The 19,589-nt window shown below is 35.7% G+C and overlaps 1 protein-coding gene across 1 annotated transcript in view; it reads right to left on the minus strand.

Moving 5' to 3' along the window:
* The window catches only part of PIK3C3 (phosphatidylinositol 3-kinase catalytic subunit type 3), a 142,934-nt gene that overhangs the window by 17,206 nt on the left and 106,139 nt on the right, over positions 1–19,589 (minus strand). The window contains exons 22-23 of the mRNA XM_049620173.1: positions 7,573–7,741; positions 2,121–2,211 (exon numbers count right to left, since the gene is read on the minus strand). Of these exons, the coding sequence (XP_049476130.1) occupies positions 2,121–2,211; positions 7,573–7,741 (260 nt within the window). The remainder of the gene's footprint in view (positions 1–2,120; positions 2,212–7,572; positions 7,742–19,589) is intronic.

Consider the following 19,589-nt stretch of genomic DNA (forward strand, 5'->3'; position numbering starts at 1 on the left):
TACATGCATTTTTTTCTTCACAAAATAAATTACTTCTGTGTTAAAAGATAGGGCCGCAAAGACAACTGTTAACAGAAGGTCAATGACCTTATACAGTAAAATCATGACTTTCTAAAAGAGAATAGAAGATCTAATAAGAACAAGAACAACATAACTTAATTGGCAGAAGAAACTGGAAGACTCAGTTTGACAAACACCATTAGAGAATTTTCATAATTTGACTTCTGAACACAAGTGAAGTTAGGGAAAAGTGAATATATAACCAGAGATAAATGGATTTAAAATACACAGCAAAACAAATCCTGAATATATCAATGCAAAAAAAAAAAAAAAAAAATAATAGTATTTGGAATCTAGTGCACCCATCAATTATAGTAAAGGAAATTTTAAATTTTTATCAACCAATTACTTTTCTTGATGACCAGGTTTAGTCCATAAATAAAAAATAAATGACAAAAATAAGCCATGCCAAAAACCAGTGTGATAAGTAGTCTATTTCCTAAGGGGAAAAGGGTGTTTATTGAAACAGTGCTTGTGGATACAATAATAAATGCAGTTTTAATAAGAGGATAATTTACTTAAAAGACTGAACAATATTTACATTAAAACCCCTCATTGTTTGTGACAGACTTATAAAACCAAGTAAAAGGGATTCTCATTTATGTTTGCAATTGTCTGAATATTTGTGTCTCCTCCAAATCCATGTTGAAATACTAATGCCCGATGTGAAGATATTAGGGTAGAGCTTTGGGGAGGCACTTAGGTCATGAACATGGGACCCTTATGAATGGGATTGGTGCTCTTAGAGAGCCCACAGAGCTCCCTAACATTTTTTGCCAAATGAAGATATAACAAAAAGTCAACCCAAAGAGGGCTCTCACCTGACCATACAAACACCCTGATCTCGGACTTCCTGATTCCAAAACTATAAGAAATTTGTTTCTCTGTTGTTTATAAGCCGTCTAGTCTCTAGTACTTTCTTACAGCAGCCCAAATAGACTAAGACAATGTTTAATCCAGAGGAATCTGGAGTTGGTTCGGAGTCGGTTATGTCAGAACTTAGAGCTTTTTGGTTCCAATTATTATTTTCAACCACCACAGAGACTCCATCTCAGAGACTGCTACTGTCCTTGAGTAACTGTATACTTCTGCAAGGTAAAAAGTTTTACTCTCTTTCTTTCAAGTTCAATAATGATTATCATACTGATATTGAAGACGATCTTATGTTATTTCTGGATATAAAAAAAGCACTTTATATACTCCACCCCCAACACACCCGCTGAATCAGAGAATCAGAAGCTAATTCAGATAAAAATCTTCAAATCTGTTGTCCTTCCTCCCACCTCTTGTTAGAATTCATGGTAAAACAGGGGCACCTGGATGGCTCAGTTGGTTAAGCATCTGACTTCAGCTCAGGTTATGATCTCGCGGTTTGTTGAGTTTGAGCCGCACATCTGGCTCTGTGCTGACAGCTCAGAGCCTGGAGCCTACTTCAGATTCTGTGTCTCCCTCTCTTTCGGCCCCTCCCCCATGTTCTGCGTCTCAAAAATAAATAAATGTTAAAAAACAAAAACAAAAACAAAAAACAAAGAATTCATGGTAAGGCAAGTCTGAATCACTGTTCACCTATATGACGACTACCCTTTTTTCTTCTCTTTGGAGGCTGAGTTAAAGGGGATGTCTCTACTTTGTTGACATGGAAAAAAACTCTGGTAACCAAGGTATGGATGGGAAGGATATAGAATGGCTTGTCCCAGACAGGATTATAATATTTTGTCTCTGATCCTTAGCATGTATAGCCTGTGAGTGCCAGGCATCAGATATCGTATCAGGACTATTAAAGGAGAGCTACAACTTTCTAAAAAAAAAAGAGCAATGGTTGTAGCAGTAAGCTTTCTCTGTAGATGCAATGACCTAGTCATGTGACTGTGGGTATGAACAGAGCTGGCTGCATGGACCTAAGAGGCTGTTGTGTTCTGGAAGGTAAAAAGTAATTATACAATAGCTCTTTTTCTTAATTTATGTTACTTAAGAGTCTAGAGCCAGGGACATCAAGGGGAAATGGGTTATTAAAACCTTAACATCTTTTATATATAAAAAGTAGAAAATATAAAAGTTACCTTTTTCACAGTTTTATCTGGCTCAAGAGCAATATCTGGAATGTTTGCATCCACCATCAAGGAAAACAAGTTCAATATCAGGTTAGAATACCTAGAGAGTGGGAAAGAAAGAAAAAATAGCAGTGTGTTAGAATTTTGCAGCTTCTTCTCCTGTCAAGAATATCCCTAGAGGCACCTGGGTGACTTAGTCAGTTGAGTTTCCAAATCTTGATTTTAGCTCAGGTCATTATCTCAGGGTTGTGGGATCGAGCCCTGTGTCAGGCTCTGTACTAAGCATGGAGGGTGATTAGAATTCTTTCTTTTTTTTCTCTCTCTCTCTCTCTGCTCTTCTCCCCTGCTCGCTCTCTCTCCCCCTCTCTCAAAAAGAAAATAAAAATAAATGAATAAAAGCTCTCACTGGCCACCTGGTAGGAACTAAGAATGGAGGTAGGGAAACTATTTCACAGATGTCCAGGTAGAAAAGAAACAATATGGATGTTGTCTGGATGTACTTTGGAGGTGGAGTGGATAACACTTGCTGATGGTTTCAACGAGCAAGGGAGAGGGGGAAGAGGAACTGAATGTCACCAAGGATTCAGCCTAAGCAATGGGAAACTACTATTCACCAAAATAAGAGAGAATGAACAAAGAGCAGGATTTGGGGCTGAGGATCAGTAATATTCTGTTTTAGACATATTGAGTTTGAAATGCCTACCAGACTCTTAGTCAAGACATCAAGTAGGCAGTCAGAGAACTCAGGGGGGATATCAGGGCCGATGGTATTAGTTCAAAACACCAGCATTTGGTTCCTAACTAAAGCCACAGGTGTGGATGAAAATGCTGAAAAGGAGTTTAGGGGGAAAAACGATCCAGAACTTAATTCTAGACAGTTTAATATGTAAAGGTCAGACAGAAGAGGGAAGAAATCAGGAAAGAAGCAGAAGTGGTCAGCAAGGCAAAAAGAAAACAGAGGAGCGGGTTATACCAAATCGAAAAAAGGTTTTCAGGAACAAAGGGGTGCTCAACTGTGTCAAGAGGCAAGAAAGCAAAGTGGCCACTAGATTTGGTATAGGTGACAGTTTATCTCGATAAAATTAGTTTTGATAGGGTACATCTGGAAGTCTTACGCTGAAGGAAGAAAAGGAAGGTTAGTGGAGACAGTGAGAAAGACTTTTTTTTTAATTTTTTTTTTAATGTTTATCTTTGAGAGAGAGAGACCAGAGTATGAGTGGGAGAGGGGCAGAGAGAGAGGAGAGAGGGAGAGAGAGAGAGAGAGAGAGAGAGAGACAGAATCCAAAACAGGCCCCAGGCTCTGAGCTGTCAGCACAGAGCCCGATACGGACTCGAACCCACGAACCGTGAGATCATGACCTGAGCCGAAGTCAGACGCTTAACCAACTGAGCCACCCAGATGCCAAGATAGACTTTTTTAAAACAAATGCTCTGTGAAGAGTAAAGAACTAGGGCAGAAGTACAATGTCTAGGACTATCCCAGACTTCTCCCCACCAGACAGATGCCAGAGGTACTCACCTAGTTGTGACAACCAAAACTGTCTCCAGACATTGTGAAATGTGCTTTGGGGAAAAGGGGAGTGTAAAACAGCTCTGGCTGAGAACCGCTACTTAAAACCAATGGTGAGAACACCATGGCTGTTGGAAGTTTCTTCAGTAACGTACAGCTGTTGCACTGTACACATGAGACAGGAAGGAACAGAGTTGTGATTAGACATGAAGTGTCAGCAGGTGAGGTTATTGGGCTGGATAAAAATGTGTAAGAAAGTTTAGAGAGAAGGGCAGTGATTATAGCTTGAGGGCATAAAATTCAGTGGGGAAAAGAGAAAAGTGAGAATATAAGGCAGATTTAATATGGTGTAATTTTATATGGTGTAATGGTGACTGGGCATTATCAGTGAGGTTGAAGTCTTCCAGGAAGGAGTATAATCCAAAAATGAGCTGCAAGGATAGACGATGTTGGTCAGAGTGGAAAGCTGGTGATTGAGATTTTGGAGGGGTAAATTAATGTTACTCATGAGAGGCAGTAGACAAGGCTGGTTCTACATGAAGAGGACAAGGCACTCAGAGGTCAGGTCATGGCTGGACCACTTATGTGAATGTGGAAGTCACAGCAGTAGTCTTGAAGTAGACAATACAAGTTTTCAAGGAAGAGAACATGACAGAGAGACACCTGACTTTTAGCAATGGGGAGGATATCTATTGGTGTGATCTCACAGTGTGTGTGTCTATGCTTTTCTTCCTTAAGAAAACAAGGAAAGAAATCATTTGGAAGTTGCAGCAGGGAGCAAGGGGGGCACCAAGCCCTTCTCTAAGCTCTACAATATGTAGGACATGGAAATAAAGAAGATCCACTTGAGAGGGCTGCAAGGACCATGGCATCAGCAGAGTACAGCCACCTGCTATGTATTATGTCATGAATAAAATATGCTCTTTCAATGAACCCTCAATTATTTGTACTCTCCTTTGCTGACCATACAGTTTTTTCCCATCTTGTCATAAGGGAATCTCAGAGTAAATTCAGAGTAACCCAGGGAGGGGAATACAAGGCTCAACTTCAAAGGGGATATTTCAGAGGTTCTGAAAACTGGCTGCCCACTAGATTCACCCGGGAGCTTTTTAAAAATATTAATGCCTGAGCCCAATCCCACACCAAGTAAATCAGATGGGTCCCCAAACTATTTTCCCCCTAAAGTTCCCCCAGGCAATTTTAATGGACAGCCAGGATCCATGTTAAAATGTTTGTTTTTGTGGAAACATATGTGTGTTTCTTTTTAAAAAGGCAAATATTAATGTTTTCTGGATTATCTGTTGGTTTTAAGTTAACCACCCATGCTTCTATTATTGTAGCAAAAGGAAACAAAATGTAAATAAGGAATAGTCTATAAGAAGCTTAAACATTCAATTATTTTGTAGAACATCTGTCACAACCTTAACTTTTACACCTGCTGCTATGAACCTGCATTTTCCATTTAAGATAGGGTGAGCGACCCCAAACAGAAAGTATACATTCTGAGTAGTCATTCAATATCCTACCCAGAAAATAGATTTAAAGGTCACTAGAAATCTTTAAAACCATTTTCAAGAAAAAATATAAGGTCATACAAAGATGGTCTAAATTTTTCAGTGAAAACCTTTAATACTAAAAATAGGAATGCATATAATTAATAGGTATTATTTAGTAAAAGATAATATATTTTGTTACATGAAAATCATAACACCATAAAATGTGTTCTAACATCTATACAGTTGTAAGCATTCACAACTTAGTTCAAAACAGACTGCTCTACTTATGTGGTCAAATGTTAGTAATGGCTTCTTGTTGCAGGAAATGAGCAACAATTAACAGAAACCATGAAACCAAACCCTAATAATAAAAGTGTCAAGTAACCTTAGCTCCAAACTGACTCAACTATCAGGTTAATTCTCATGTCATAAAGAAAAATTTTTACTAACAGAACCATATTCCAAAATACAACATTAAAAAATAAATGTTGAACCAAATATTAGGGTCCAGCTGATCTTAACCAAAGTATAGTGACATTTAAAAACAAATAAAAAATAAAAGTTTTCATGACTTAACATAAAATTATTTAGATTACTCTGTGATTTTTCTTAGCAGTGATAAAAGTTAACTTTGGCTCCACATTAATAACCTGCCTCTGTTTTTTCCATTCTACTGAATTGCTACTAATCCATTATCAATGACAGTTTATAAAGCACATTGTTTTCCTTCTGCTTTCAGTAAGACAGAGCACCACTGACATTTCTCTAGTTATCATTTCATATCATTCTGTCTGCCTCCTTAGCGAGAATGCCATGGTTCCATCTAGTTTTCAGGAAGCTTGGACTATTTTAAATTAAAAATCCTAAGATATTAAAGTGCAACTTTCATCTCTCTGAAAGTGTTTCTGCATCACCAGACAAATCACAGAGCACTCATCTTCCATTATTGTTTTAGCATTTCTGAAAGCAAAACTGAGTCACTCTGCCACCTAAAGGATAAATAGTGTGACTGTTTGTAAAATGCACATCAGAGTTTGTGACACATGGTACAGACTGAGTTAACAATGAAGGCCTAATGAGTCACTGCCAAGATGAAATCTAATTAATAGTGTACAGCCACTCTCTTAGGACCAACTGCATCAACATCGTCCAGGAACATGGTCTCAACCCAGATAAGAAGCAGAAATTCATTTAATAACCATACACTGGGAGTCTTACGTTCTAACCATATGAGTAACAGGTTATAAAGACAAATAAGACAGAACCCATGTGCATAGGCAGCTCACTGTCTACTGGTTATAATTTCATCTGGAAGACGTGAAAGAAGGTAGTAGGTCTCCAGGGCTGGGAGTTTTCATTGGACTAAGAATATTCATTTTTGCAAAGTTAAGTTGAAAATGGATTTAGAGTCAAATGATCCCGTCATTTTTGACTAACCATCAGAGCCATGTCCTAAATTTAACCAACCTGACTTAATTTACTTTTTCCTGATGATATATGATGTTACAAGTTCTAAGTAAACCAGGATGAAGAAAGCAGAGATGGAATGGCATTGGAGAGAAAAGAAGGGATAGAGAAAAATCAACCTTTTTCCTTCAGCAAAATGACTGATGAGGTGTTAAAAGGAGACAAAATCATGTGTAACATTTATTACTCCATCATTTAACAAACTTCTGAATGCTCCTGAAGAGCAACCAAAACCAAGGCTGATAAAGTTGCTAAAGAATAAAAATGAATGGATTAATATCACTTTAAATAAACTAAATGCTTCATTCTTTGATAAAAAAGTGGGAAGTGAGCTTGGGAGAAGTTAAACAACTCAATATCGTGATTATAATCCTTCCAGACTGGCTTCAGGGAGATGTGAATGGTTATGAAGCTTCTTACTCTTTTCTCTATTCCAGCACTGTCAAAGAACACAGTATATTTTATTAAAATGATTTTAACCCACTGATTTTGAAGCTTCCATATTTGCCTAATCTTGTGTAATGTCAGCTTCTTGTTTGGTGGATTTAGCAATCGAATATTTAGTAGGAAAGCAAGAGAGTCTTCTTTCTTTTGCTATCGGACTGTTTATCAAAACAGACATCAAACGTATATTAAGAAATACCGGGGCACCTGGGTGGCTCAGTAGGTTGGGTGTCTGAATTCGGCTCAGGTCATCTCACGGTTTGTGACTTCGAGCCCCGGAGCCCTGCAATCGGGTTGTGTTCTGATAGCTCAGAGCCTGGAGCCCGCTTCTGATTCTGTGTCTCATTCTCTCTCTGCCCCTCCCCCACTTGTGCTCTGTCTCTCAAAAATAAATAAATGTAAAACAAAAAATTTTTTTAAATACATTTGTCTGTGTCATTCTGAGAAAGAGTGATGTGAAAGAATGTATACATTGGAACAACTCCTTTTCTTGCTCTATGGAATTAATTTATCAAAATTCTTTATGCCAAGCAAATCAACTTACCTTCGAAGGTGGAGGAAAGCCGTGTAACACTGTTTACGAAACTCTTGGTACTGCTCACTCTGGGTGCCCCCCATTCCTTCTACCATTTCTTTATTCAGCTTCATTGGAGGAGGAAGAGGCTTTGGATCCCGACCCAAAATATATCCGAAGTCTATGTGGAAGAGTTTGCCTGGATGTTGATAAGAAACTCATTTGTTATCTTTAAAAACTGAGAAGGGAATATGTCATATTATTATATATGCAGTGTCTCTTCACAACGAATACTAAGTCATGATGAAGTCTATTCAATTATTTAATCCTCTACAGCCAGGCTCGGGTGTGGCCTTAAGAGCATACTGCAGTTCATTGTAACGCAGTTATTCAAATGAAACTTCAGTTAAAATAATCTCATAGTAATATTAATCTATATTCTACTTCAAGATCTCCAGAATCAAAGACAATTAAAGGCTACATAACTTAAGGTACTAGCAGAAATTAGTGTCCTGCAGCAAATTTCTCACCCTGAAGTTTACACAAACTCCATTCATACAGCAGAAGACCATTTCTTTTAAGTATTTCTGAAACGAATCCTTTAACTTTTCACTTGTAAGTATTTCTGAAACGAATCCTTTAACTTTTCACTATTCCCCTCACAAAAAAAAAAAAAAAAAAAATCCCCCAAATTGCAAATTATATTCTTCGCTTTTTCTAAACCATTTTCAACTAATCCATGTCACTCATTAGCTGCAAACTAGGAAACCACAGTATGTATGTCTACCAAGAACTGAATACAGCTGCAGTGCCCACGAAGACAAATTCTCCATGAGTCGCCAAAGCCCACAGACTAGACATGTAAAAATGTGATTGATCATTCACTTTAGAGAATGATTCACCACCGAATTCATAAGCATTTTGTGACTTACAAGTAGGTGTAAAAGAAGCATACATTTTAACACAAAGAGTAGCCGCGTGGATCCTACAACCCAAGCTCCACCAAGGCAGGAATTTATGCCGTTTCGTACATCACTCTACCCATGCCTTAGAATAGTTTCTGGCACACTGGGCACTCACTTTTGAATGAAGGGATGAATTCATTTAAAAAAACAACAACCTAAAATCTTCCTAGTATAATCTTCCCACTCTTGTTTGTCTTGTGATACATTATATGACCTGTTTTATGTGAAAACCTATCCTCCATCATGCATTTGGGAAGCTTAGGTTCCCCCTACCCCTCAAGGAGAGCAGCCAAAAACTTTCCTTCTTCAAGTACATGTACTGAGTTTGAGCATACTTTTGCCATCCTGCAAAGTATTTTTATACATCAATTCTATCCATTAACATATTAGCTAAACCCCCTACGTCTTTCTCTGTGCATTATTACTGTTACCTGTGAATGTTATACTCCATCATTAGGTCACTATTGGAAATTTAAGGCAATGATGGGCACAGAACTGACTCTGGGTATGGCAATGAAATCCCAGGTGAACAGTGACACACTGGCAGGCCTTCTGAGTCAGTGGTATAACTGCCCCTTAGTACGACTGACACCTTCACGTCTCACTTGATGAGGTATGTGACCCTGACAAAGCCACTTAATGTTTTAATCCTCACTTTCTAAACTGCACAATAGGTTAATACTGTTGATTACCTCATAAGACAGAATTAAAAAGAGATAAAGATATGTTATCTTAAAATAGTACCTGATACACAGTAAACAGTCTAAATGTCTCCTGTCATTATTATTATTTCCAACTAAGCTACAGATGACAGGGTCAAGCAAAATAAAAAACCCCATTTAAGTCAAGAATGATTACATCTATAGCCTTGTCTCATTTAAGAAGCTATGTCCCTTAGAGGAAAAAAACATTTTAGTCTGAATATAAAACTAAATCAAGCTATATGATATCTAATGACCATGTCTCCTAAAGGCGCATACAAATGTTTATCTTAAATACTTTGAATACCACTTTTTAAAAAAAATGTAAAATACTAAACACTGCTCAAAAAGAAATATTAGTAAGTACCACTTCAAAGACATTTAAAATATACTGAATTGGTATTTATATGTTCCTTATACCTGAGATCACTACTGCCAGGGATTAGTAAAATTAAATATTAAAGGGATAAGCAATCTTATTTGCAAATCATCTCAGGCATTGTTCTTACAATGAAAAACTAAATAATACATTAAGCGGGAAATCCTATACAACTTTGAAAATGAGAGAGAGAACTTCGGATTTGCCAAGACCAGGTAATAATAATAATGATAATAATAATAAGTCCAGATTAAAGGCAATAATGATATTAAGCTTATGTAAAATTCAAAGTAGACACTGGCATTATTTTCACGCATTAGTAAAAAAAACTACACTGAAAATTAACTGGAGTAGACAGCAGACAATGTACTACATTTGGGATATGGAGTTCATATATAAAAAGAAACAACAGCTTACTTATGATTGCTGACAAAACAAGTATTGGAAGGTTTAAACACTATCATCACCTGCCTACAGAAAAACTACCCATTAACAATGTAACTATTGCACTGAAAACTAGTTTTCCATTTCTCCACATCATCTCCTTGTCTTTGTTTTTCAAGCTTATACCACACTTAAAATGTTCTGTTCAAATTGAAGAAATGATTAAAATCTCATAAGAACTTTCAAAAAAAATGCGTGTATCTAGTATAGTAAATGACAGATGGGGGAGGTGAGAGGAGAAGGAATTATAATTAGATAGAGAGAGCAAGGAACCTATAGAGAATTGGAAAAGGGTTTGCTCTCTCCAAAATAACAAAGTAACAGTTTAGCAAATTGGTTCCTCAAGCTCACACCCAGGGCTTACTAAGCAAGCATTTGCAAGTAGTTACTAGTGAGGCTCCTACTGCAAAACACTTCAGCTAAGTGTATAATGAAATTATTTCTTCACTTATCTTTCTCCCCAAAGTTAACTCTTACTGAACCATTAGGAGTCTTATAATTAAGAATTGTGCTTTATTTATTTTTGCATAGTACTGAAACCTAGGATAATGCCCTAGCATACAGAAGGACTCAGTGTAGCTATTTTGCATTTACTTAACCAATGACACCTCAACTTCACATTTATAGCTTAGGCACCTTTTAGTAACATTGCTATTGCAAGAAATTTTCTTCTGGAAATGACAGTTCTTATGGGAAATTGTTTTGTTTAAAATTTTTGTATTTTCATTTCCATTAAGATCTACAACAAAATTAATACAGGCTGAGTCTGGATCACCTAGATGCTACCTTACTACTTAGTACTATCCTGTGATTTCACTTTTTGATTGGGTTGGTATTAAACAACAAGGCTACTTTAACTTTTTCAGGCTAACACTAAGAGAAGCAGAATTGGTTATATCTTCAAATTACCTAACAGCATGCTGAAATAATGAAGGTTATAAAGTAGTTCAAGTAGAGGAAAGTAGTTTCAGAATATTCACATGAGATATATTTACAGTGCTCTGAACTCAAACTCACACTATACTATCTGTACCATATTCACATGGCAAGTGACATTTAGTTACAATATTATTTCATCTGTCACATTAATGTTGGATTGCATTTTGCTAGTTTGTAACATGATTTAATTTATAAAGTTATTTTTATTTTATAGTATAGAAGAGTAGACACACAAGAAGTTAGTATCAGCTTTACCTTGTACATATTTAAGATTATAAACTCAGCACAATGGGTTTTACTTCTATTTAAAACAGTTCTGTGTATTACTCATGATTGAAAAACACCATTTCAGAATTCCAAAATGGACTTCAGAGGTCCCAAACTACAATAAAATTAATTTTGGGGGGAAAGCCATAGACCTCACCAAATCCCCAAGGGAAGTTCATGATTCCAAAAAGATGAGAAAGTACTTTTAGAACAAGGAGTTTGGATAATTGTAGTATTTACTGGGAAAGCATCATTTCTTAATGCTTAAGGTCCAAGGAAGCAGGCTATCATTCAATTTTCCATTATTTGGTAAAAAGTCCTGATCAACTTCTCTTAAGGGTTCCATTTCCTTAAACTAAATGTGTATTCCCTGTAGCTAAGCTAAGCACTTCATTCTGTGCTTTCCTCTCACTCTGGAGCTCCCATTTGTTTTCTACCTTGTTAGACAAATACCAGTCTACCCTTCAAAAGGTAAAGAGATGAAAAACTTACATTATAGGTACAGATAAGCTTTCCTTGGTTTTGTTTAATTATTTAAATAATGTTTTGTTCAGGGCGCCTGGGTGGCTCAGTCGGTTAAGGGTCTGACTTCGGTTTAGGTCATAATCTCGTGGTCCATGAGTTTGAGCCCTGCATCAAGTTCTGTGTTGTCAGCTCAGAGCCTGGAGCCTGCTTCAGATTCTGTGTCTCGTGCTCTCTGCCCCTCCCCTGCTCACACTCTCTGTCTCTCTCTCCCAAAAATAAGTAAACATTAAAAAAATTTTTTTTAAATGCTGTTTTGTTCTGTTACCAATATAATTTCTAATGATACTTAGCACTTGAGCAGATAACCTATCTGACCCCTCTTTGATTCAAACTGATTTTTAATAAATCATGCTATCCTAGTATCAAACTGTATCAGCCATCACACATGGTTTATTTAATGGGCTCCATCCTTTAATAAGAAACCTAGCCCCACTTTTCTCTGTCTCACCACAGGCATTACTGGAAGTCCAGTGTGGGCTATGCATCACTGCTTGCAAATGGAGAATATATTTCTATCTTTCTTATAAGAAAACTCTCAAAGAATAGGATTACTGCTTAATTATAAGGTATAAAAGATTCAGTATCTAACAATGAAACCATTATTATGCTTTGCAAGTTCAAAGAGTCATGTATTTTGAAAAGAGGCTATTAATGTTTTAAGAAAATTCATCCTTGCAGATACCAAAGGGAGCGGCTCTTTTAAAGTTAATATCTAATATCTAAAATGAAACTTACAATGATTTTATAAATGCACTTCATGAAATTTTTTAAAAAATGTTTAATTAAGAAATTCAGGAAGTATGGGCTTATTCAAATCTATTAACAAATTTATTAATCTTAAACAATCAAGAGGTAAAGTGTACATAAAACAAACTGAATGTTTGTTGATTGCAAACACCTCCTTTTGTCCCTGACTTGCAATACAAAGGGAATAAGATGTGCTAATTAAATTTTCTTGTTATTTGAATAAGTGACATGAACTTATTTCTAAAACTGTGGTTCAAAGTATTTGTAGTTCTTGGATTAAAGACAAAAGATATTGCTGAAATGAACTGTATTTTATAGCAGTTTTTTTTAATTTCCCTTTTGTCTATACAATAATTACATGTGACCAATCTCAAAATTGTACTTACTCCATTTTTTGCACAACTCTCTTATACCTTCTATTTGACAATTTTCTTCTGTTCCCTATAATCCAAACTCAATTTTTTTTTAAATCCCACACAATTCCCCAATTCAAATATTCTTCCCTGCCACTCTACTCTATAATAAGTTTCCCAGTCTTCGGTTTCTTGGCATACAACCTGACATTTCACTATTTTTCCACAGAATGCCTTATATTTCGTATGTGAATGTTGTATTTTTCTTATGTTTCTTCATGTGAATGTTGAAGTTGCCCTACTATGAAACCTAGAAACAAAGAAGGTAGTGAACAACCATTTACTGATACAATGGAACCTATATTTTTAGAATTAAAAACGCTCCCTAAGCTACACTCTGCATGTTCCCAATGCTTATTCGTTAAGCCCTTATGATATACTTGGTTAGAGCTATTTTCACTTACAGTTAAAAGCACAGTAATGATGAAATATTTTTAGTAATAGTTTTTGAGTAACGAAAACAATAAGACATACGTAAGTAAAGATCAGTATAGACATTCCAATTATCTGCTAAATATTTCATATAATTTATTTTTTCACATTCAACTGTTAAGATCTTAGGTTTCTGATAATAGGAACAAAATTTAGCTAACTAATGAAAGGGGGGCAAAACATATCTATGTAGTATATCTGATTATATAGTCCATTTCTATTCAAGAAAAACTTTTAAATGATCTTCATTTTCATTTTTCCTACACTTATTAAAGCCAATAAAGGATCTATTCCCTGCAATATTTTCTTCTGCAGAACTGTTTTAATGTCTAAAACAGAACAGAAACCCTTTATAGATTTTTTAAAAACCTAAAAAACGGCCTTTGATATTAATTCTAAAACTTTTTTGTGTAAATGTTATGCTCTTAAAAATTACTGAAGACCCAAATAAGTCTTAGTTGGGTTACTTCTATAGATATTTCCTGCATTTTAAATTAAAACTGAGACCTTCCAAAAATATTAATCTAAAAATAAGTGAACATTTTAACATTTTTTATGAATAATAACTTTTCTAATACAAAAAAATTAATAAGATGAGTGGCACTCCTTTCATTTTGCAAACCTCTTTAATGTCTGGTTTAATAGGTGACTGCTAGATTCTCATATTTGTTTCTTTCTACTGTGTTATTTTGATTTAAGTAAGAAGAGAATCCCGCCTCTAAATATATACAAACTTTCAGAATTTTAATAACGTTTTCAGATAATTATGGATAGTTTTCTTTGATACTTAAATTCTCAGGCCTACCATCCAGGCTGCATCAGAAACTGAGCCTGGGGCCCAGCAATCTATAGTTTAAGTTGCTCTCCAGGTGATACTGATACAAGACAAAGTCTGAGGACTTCTGATCTACTTTACATTGACTAATATAACTCTTATTGTTAGATCACTATGGAAGACACAGTGGCAAGGTGAATCACTTCAGTGAATAAAAACTCATACTTGATACCAATGGTTACTGTTTCTCTGTGTTGTGCAACCCCATTACTTTTAAATTTGACACCTCTTTTGTTCGAGGGGTCACTATAAAAATGTCCTAACTTTTTATATCTGGTTTATGGTTGCTAGTCTATGGTGGAACTTGAATGCTTTAAAGTTCATTAAAAATTAACCCCCTCCAAATTATGTATTGCAAAACAAATACAGTGTCTACCCAGCTTTAAGAAATATATCACCTGATAAGAAAACTTACATAAAAAAAAGTAATGTCCTAATCTACTGTTTTACTTCAATGAATCAAGCTTTGCCATATAAAAGGTGATACAAAAGGAAACAGATTGGTTTGTCTCCACAATCTGACCTAAATCAATCTAACCAACCTATGTATTACCTGCAAAGGCACTGATTATTTCAGCTTCCAGGTATTTTTGCTGGAATGCGTACTTTTACTGGAATGTGTAGCTCATAGAAACCCAGCACATTCTTCATACTAAGTTACTTTCTCCGTGATGTAATTTTCAGCTCCTTAGGCATAAAGAGTATATATAGCACTTTATCATTTTCTATTACTTCTAATGAGAGGAAACAATGTCCTTCTAAATACAGCACCAGGGCACCTGGGTGGCTCAATTGGTAAAGCGACCTTTATTTCAGCTCAGGTCAGGATCTCATGGTTGTGAGATTGAGTCTCACATCAGGCTCCACACTTGAGTATGGAGACTGCTTAAGATTTTCTCTCTCTCTCTCCCCATCTGTCCCTCTCCCTCTCTCTAAAAAAGAAACAAACAACAACAACAAACAAACAAGAAAAAAACCTAGCACCTTTTAAAGCACCATTAACAATTTCTTTATGATAGGTTTCATTAAGTATAAGAAGACTGCCAGGGGCGCCTGGGTGGCTCATTTGGTTAGGTGATTGACTTCAGCTCAGGTCATGATCTCATGGTTCGTGAGTTCAAGTCCCACGTTGGGCCTGTGCTCACAGCTCAGAGCCTGAAGCCTGCTTCAGATTCTGTGTCTCCCTCTCTCTCCACCCCTCCCCTGCTCACACTCTGTGTCTCTCTCTCAATAATAAATAAATGTTAAAAAAAAAAAAAAAAAAAAGACTGCCAGATTTCTGATACTGAAAATTCAAGAAATTTTCAAAATATCATATTTTAAATAACGTCTGAAAAGAAAATTATTCACATGATTGTGAGTCCTTGTCATTGTCTAAGCATCTAAAGTAATGATTAATAGAGACTAAAAAAGTATTTATGGATTAAAAAGGGGTGGTGTTATGTGCCTGATTCTCTTTTGCATACATCAACTGAGAAAAAACAAACTGGTAAATACTACTATGTCTATAGTCTACAGTAAAAATAAGTTTAGGCAGGAAAACAGATTATTCTAGAAACCCTAAAGATGGATAAAAATAACATGAAAAAACTTCATTTGTTCATTTTATTTTTAAAAAAAAATTTTTTAACGTTTATTTATTTTTGAGACAGAGAGAGACAGAGCATGAACAGGGGAGGGGCAGAGAGAGAGGGAGACACAGAATCAGAAACAGGCTCCAGGCTCTGAGCTGTCAGCACAGAGCCCGACGCGGGGCTCGAACTCACGGACCGTGAGATCATGACCTGAGCCAAAGTCGGACACTTAACCAACCAAGCCACCCAGGCGCCCCATCATTTGTTCATTTTAAAAGCATTTACTAGGTGCCTACCAACTGCATAAAACATTTTATGCCCCTTTCTCTCAAGTCCCAGGGAATAAACAAGCACATTAAGAAAGTAAATCTATAGATTTCGGTGTGCCTGGGGGGTTCAGTCGGTTAATTGTCCAACTCTTGAATTTGGCTCACGTCATGATCTCATGGTTCATGGGATTGATCCCCACATCAAGTTCCACACTGTCAGGGCAGAACCGGCTTGGGATTCTCTCTCTCTCCCCCCTTCTCTCTGCCCCTCCCCCACTCTCTTTATCAAAATAAATAATTTTTTTGTAATGGCAAGTTGGGGTGCCTGAATGGCTCAGAGTCTGACTTTGGCTCAGGTCATGATCTCATGGTTTGTGGGTTTGAGCCCCGCATGGGATTCTATGCTGAAGGAACCTGGAGCCTGCTTCAGATTCTGTGTCTCCCACTCTCTCTGCCCCTCCTGTGCTCACACTCTCTCTCTCTCAAAAATAAATAAACATTAAATATTTTTTTTAATAAAGTAAGTCTATAGATTTAGATTTTACAGTATTTTTAACCTACCAAACTAATTAACTTAAATACAAATAGCTTAGGAAGCATCACCATTTGAGTAGTAACTAAGTTCTCCCTATAGAAGATTTTGAACTACTGTGTTATACCCTAAGAAAAAAATAAAACACTTAAACATATTTACTTTCAAAATATCAAGATTTACCTTAAAACAGAAAGAATAACATTAAATCCATGATAAAATTGACTGTTTCTCTCATAAACCTTCCTACACTACTAAAATAAAGAGCCAATCAAAACAATTTAAAAGGCAGTAACTGAAAGGAGTTTGTATTTTTAAGAGTGGGAAAAAGAAATTTTTGAAATACATTAATTATATTTTTATCTCTAAAATTATGACTGCAAATAAAAAAGCTACATAAGCCAAAAAAGGAAGGCATTCTTCTTTCTTGGTAGTAAACCAACAAAGAAAACCATAATAGCTAGCCAGTCCTTAAGAAATGTTGACTATATGCTCAATACATACAAAACCTTGCCCACATTATCTCATTCAACTCTCACACACCACAGGCAGAGAGGTTCTATTCTTATGGGCACATTCAGAAAAGAGACTGAGTCATAGAGAGAGACAACTTACCCAAAGTCACCCAATGGTGGAGGGGCAATTTAAAACTAAAGATGTTTACTTTAGATCCTGACACATTAACTCCTATGTGAGACTATTCCTCAGAATTAAAAAAGGATGTGCATTAATTTGACATAAAGTTAAAGAATGATGAAGAAAAGTTTCCAATTAGGGAACAATGACTTTCTTACCTTCAGGCTTTGTGACAAAAGGTTCAGAGAGCATTACTCTGAAGTGCTGAGACAGACAAAGAGTCACCACTCCTCTCACTGTACAAATGGACAGCTCCAGATTAGAAGAGCCATCCTCAGGAACTACAGGGAACTTTCCATTTACTACAGATATCTAGCTCCTTGTTTTCATTTATGAATGTTTTTCACTTATTTATATACTGATATAAATGTTCATTCTGTTATAAAGTCTGTAAATCATAAACAATAAAGTTTTTCAGTTATACCAATCCTGGTTTTTCCCCCTCAAATTTTAAAAAATAAACAATAAAAAAATTTTTCCCCACAGTTGAGATAAACCCAAATCAGGCTTTGAGTCCTGTCACAATCAAATAACCCTGAACAAACTTCTGAAAGCTTCCTCAAAGGATACCAGCTCTGAAAGAAATTCATGTTTCCAATCCCATTCTAGAGCTTAAATTTTTAATTTCTTGCCCAAATAATGCTACATCACTGCATTGATAAGTGAAATACCATTCACTACAAATTTGCTTCAGGAAAACAATGTTATAAGTGACCACAGGGCAATACACTGACAAAGGAATTAACAGACTGTCACATTTATGGTGGACACACAATGCCCTCTGCTGGACAAGCTGAGGATACTTCAACCAAGCTAAAGTATCAACACACCAATAAACCCAGGCAAAAAAATTTCTGGGAAATCTGTAATTGAGTCTCATATTTTGCCTTTTTGCACATTATTGTTGTATACATTTTGAAATTCTTTCTATGCAGTGAAACATTTTCTTCCACACACTTCTAAAGTTATCAATCTAACCCTCTTGTGTCTCATCTAAGTTTACAGGTGGAACAGTGTGTTGGAGGCAAATCTCCAAGAGATCCTCAATAAAATGAAATCTAAGTATCTTCTTCCTCTCTGCTCCATCTCTCATGACAAGGAACTGGACACAGAAGAATCAGTGGAACTCTACTTACAATTCCAAACCACTTTCATCTGAAAGCAAAGTCATGGATACTACACCTGCTCAAGCTGGCAGATAAGAAGACAAAAGGTATTTTATTCTGAAGAATGGGAGCAATGTTACTTATGATAAAAACTGCACCATCAACACTGAGACTGGAGAGTTACATAAGAGAATCTAAAGTTTTAAAGTTTTAATACGTCACAGTCTGTGCCTAAGACATAGTGGGGAACCCAAATTCACAATGGAGGAGCTTCATGATACTTGAGGCATTTTTTAACTACAAGTTCTAAGGTGTATTTCCTGCAATGAACCACATTCAAAATTCATGTATATAATTTAATATGTAATACTTGTCTAAATTATACAAAGTCTAATTATATCACCTATGTAAAAACCACTTTGAAATATAAACTGTCAGTAAAAAATGACTATAAACACAAAACATTTTGAAATAAATTATTACAAATTTTTAGAGGTTGAGGAATACATCATACTTGCACTTGTCCTGATATAATTGGTATTTCCTTATATAATCTAATTTCATTAAAACTAAACTTGAAAATTAAAGGCATTAATCCTAGCAAGTAAGACTTAAAATGCTAACTGTATGATATCAATAATGAAATAATTAAAGACCAGTTAAGAAAAAATAACCAAAAGAAATGCCGTTTCAAAAGAAAGAGAACATGTCTCTCATCTAGCACATTGTAAGTTTTTGATTTTTAAAGTCATATTTAGAGCACCCTCTAGTGGAAAACTGGTGACAAGATGCTTAAAACCTGCTTCTGAAATTTTATATTCTATTTCCATTAAAACAAATTAATTGTGAACTGGACCACAGAAGTGTATTAAATAGACTCTGATTTCCAAATCTTATTTTTAAAAATCCCCAACACACACACACACAGACACACACACACACACACACACACACACACACACACACACAAAGACAGAGCAGTTCTCAAAGTCCAAAAGAAAAAGGTCTATTATTTATCAATTTCCAAAAGAAGAGACAAGGTATGTGACAAGATATGTGAAAATAACATTATAGATGTAATGGCACTCTATACATTAAATAATTGCATTGTAGTTATAAAATAATTATAAAATAATTTCAATACAAAAACAAACAGAATCACTTTGGTACTTTGATTCTTGTGGTTAAAAGATTCAATTAAAATATCAGAGCATTAAGGAACAACACAGGAAAACTTTTTCCAAATTACAATTCTCTCCAAATACACCATAACATTTTCTAAG

The sequence above is a fragment of the Panthera uncia genome (genome assembly GCF_023721935.1).
Source record: "Panthera uncia isolate 11264 chromosome D3 unlocalized genomic scaffold, Puncia_PCG_1.0 HiC_scaffold_8, whole genome shotgun sequence".
NCBI lineage: Eukaryota > Metazoa > Chordata > Mammalia > Carnivora > Felidae > Panthera > Panthera uncia.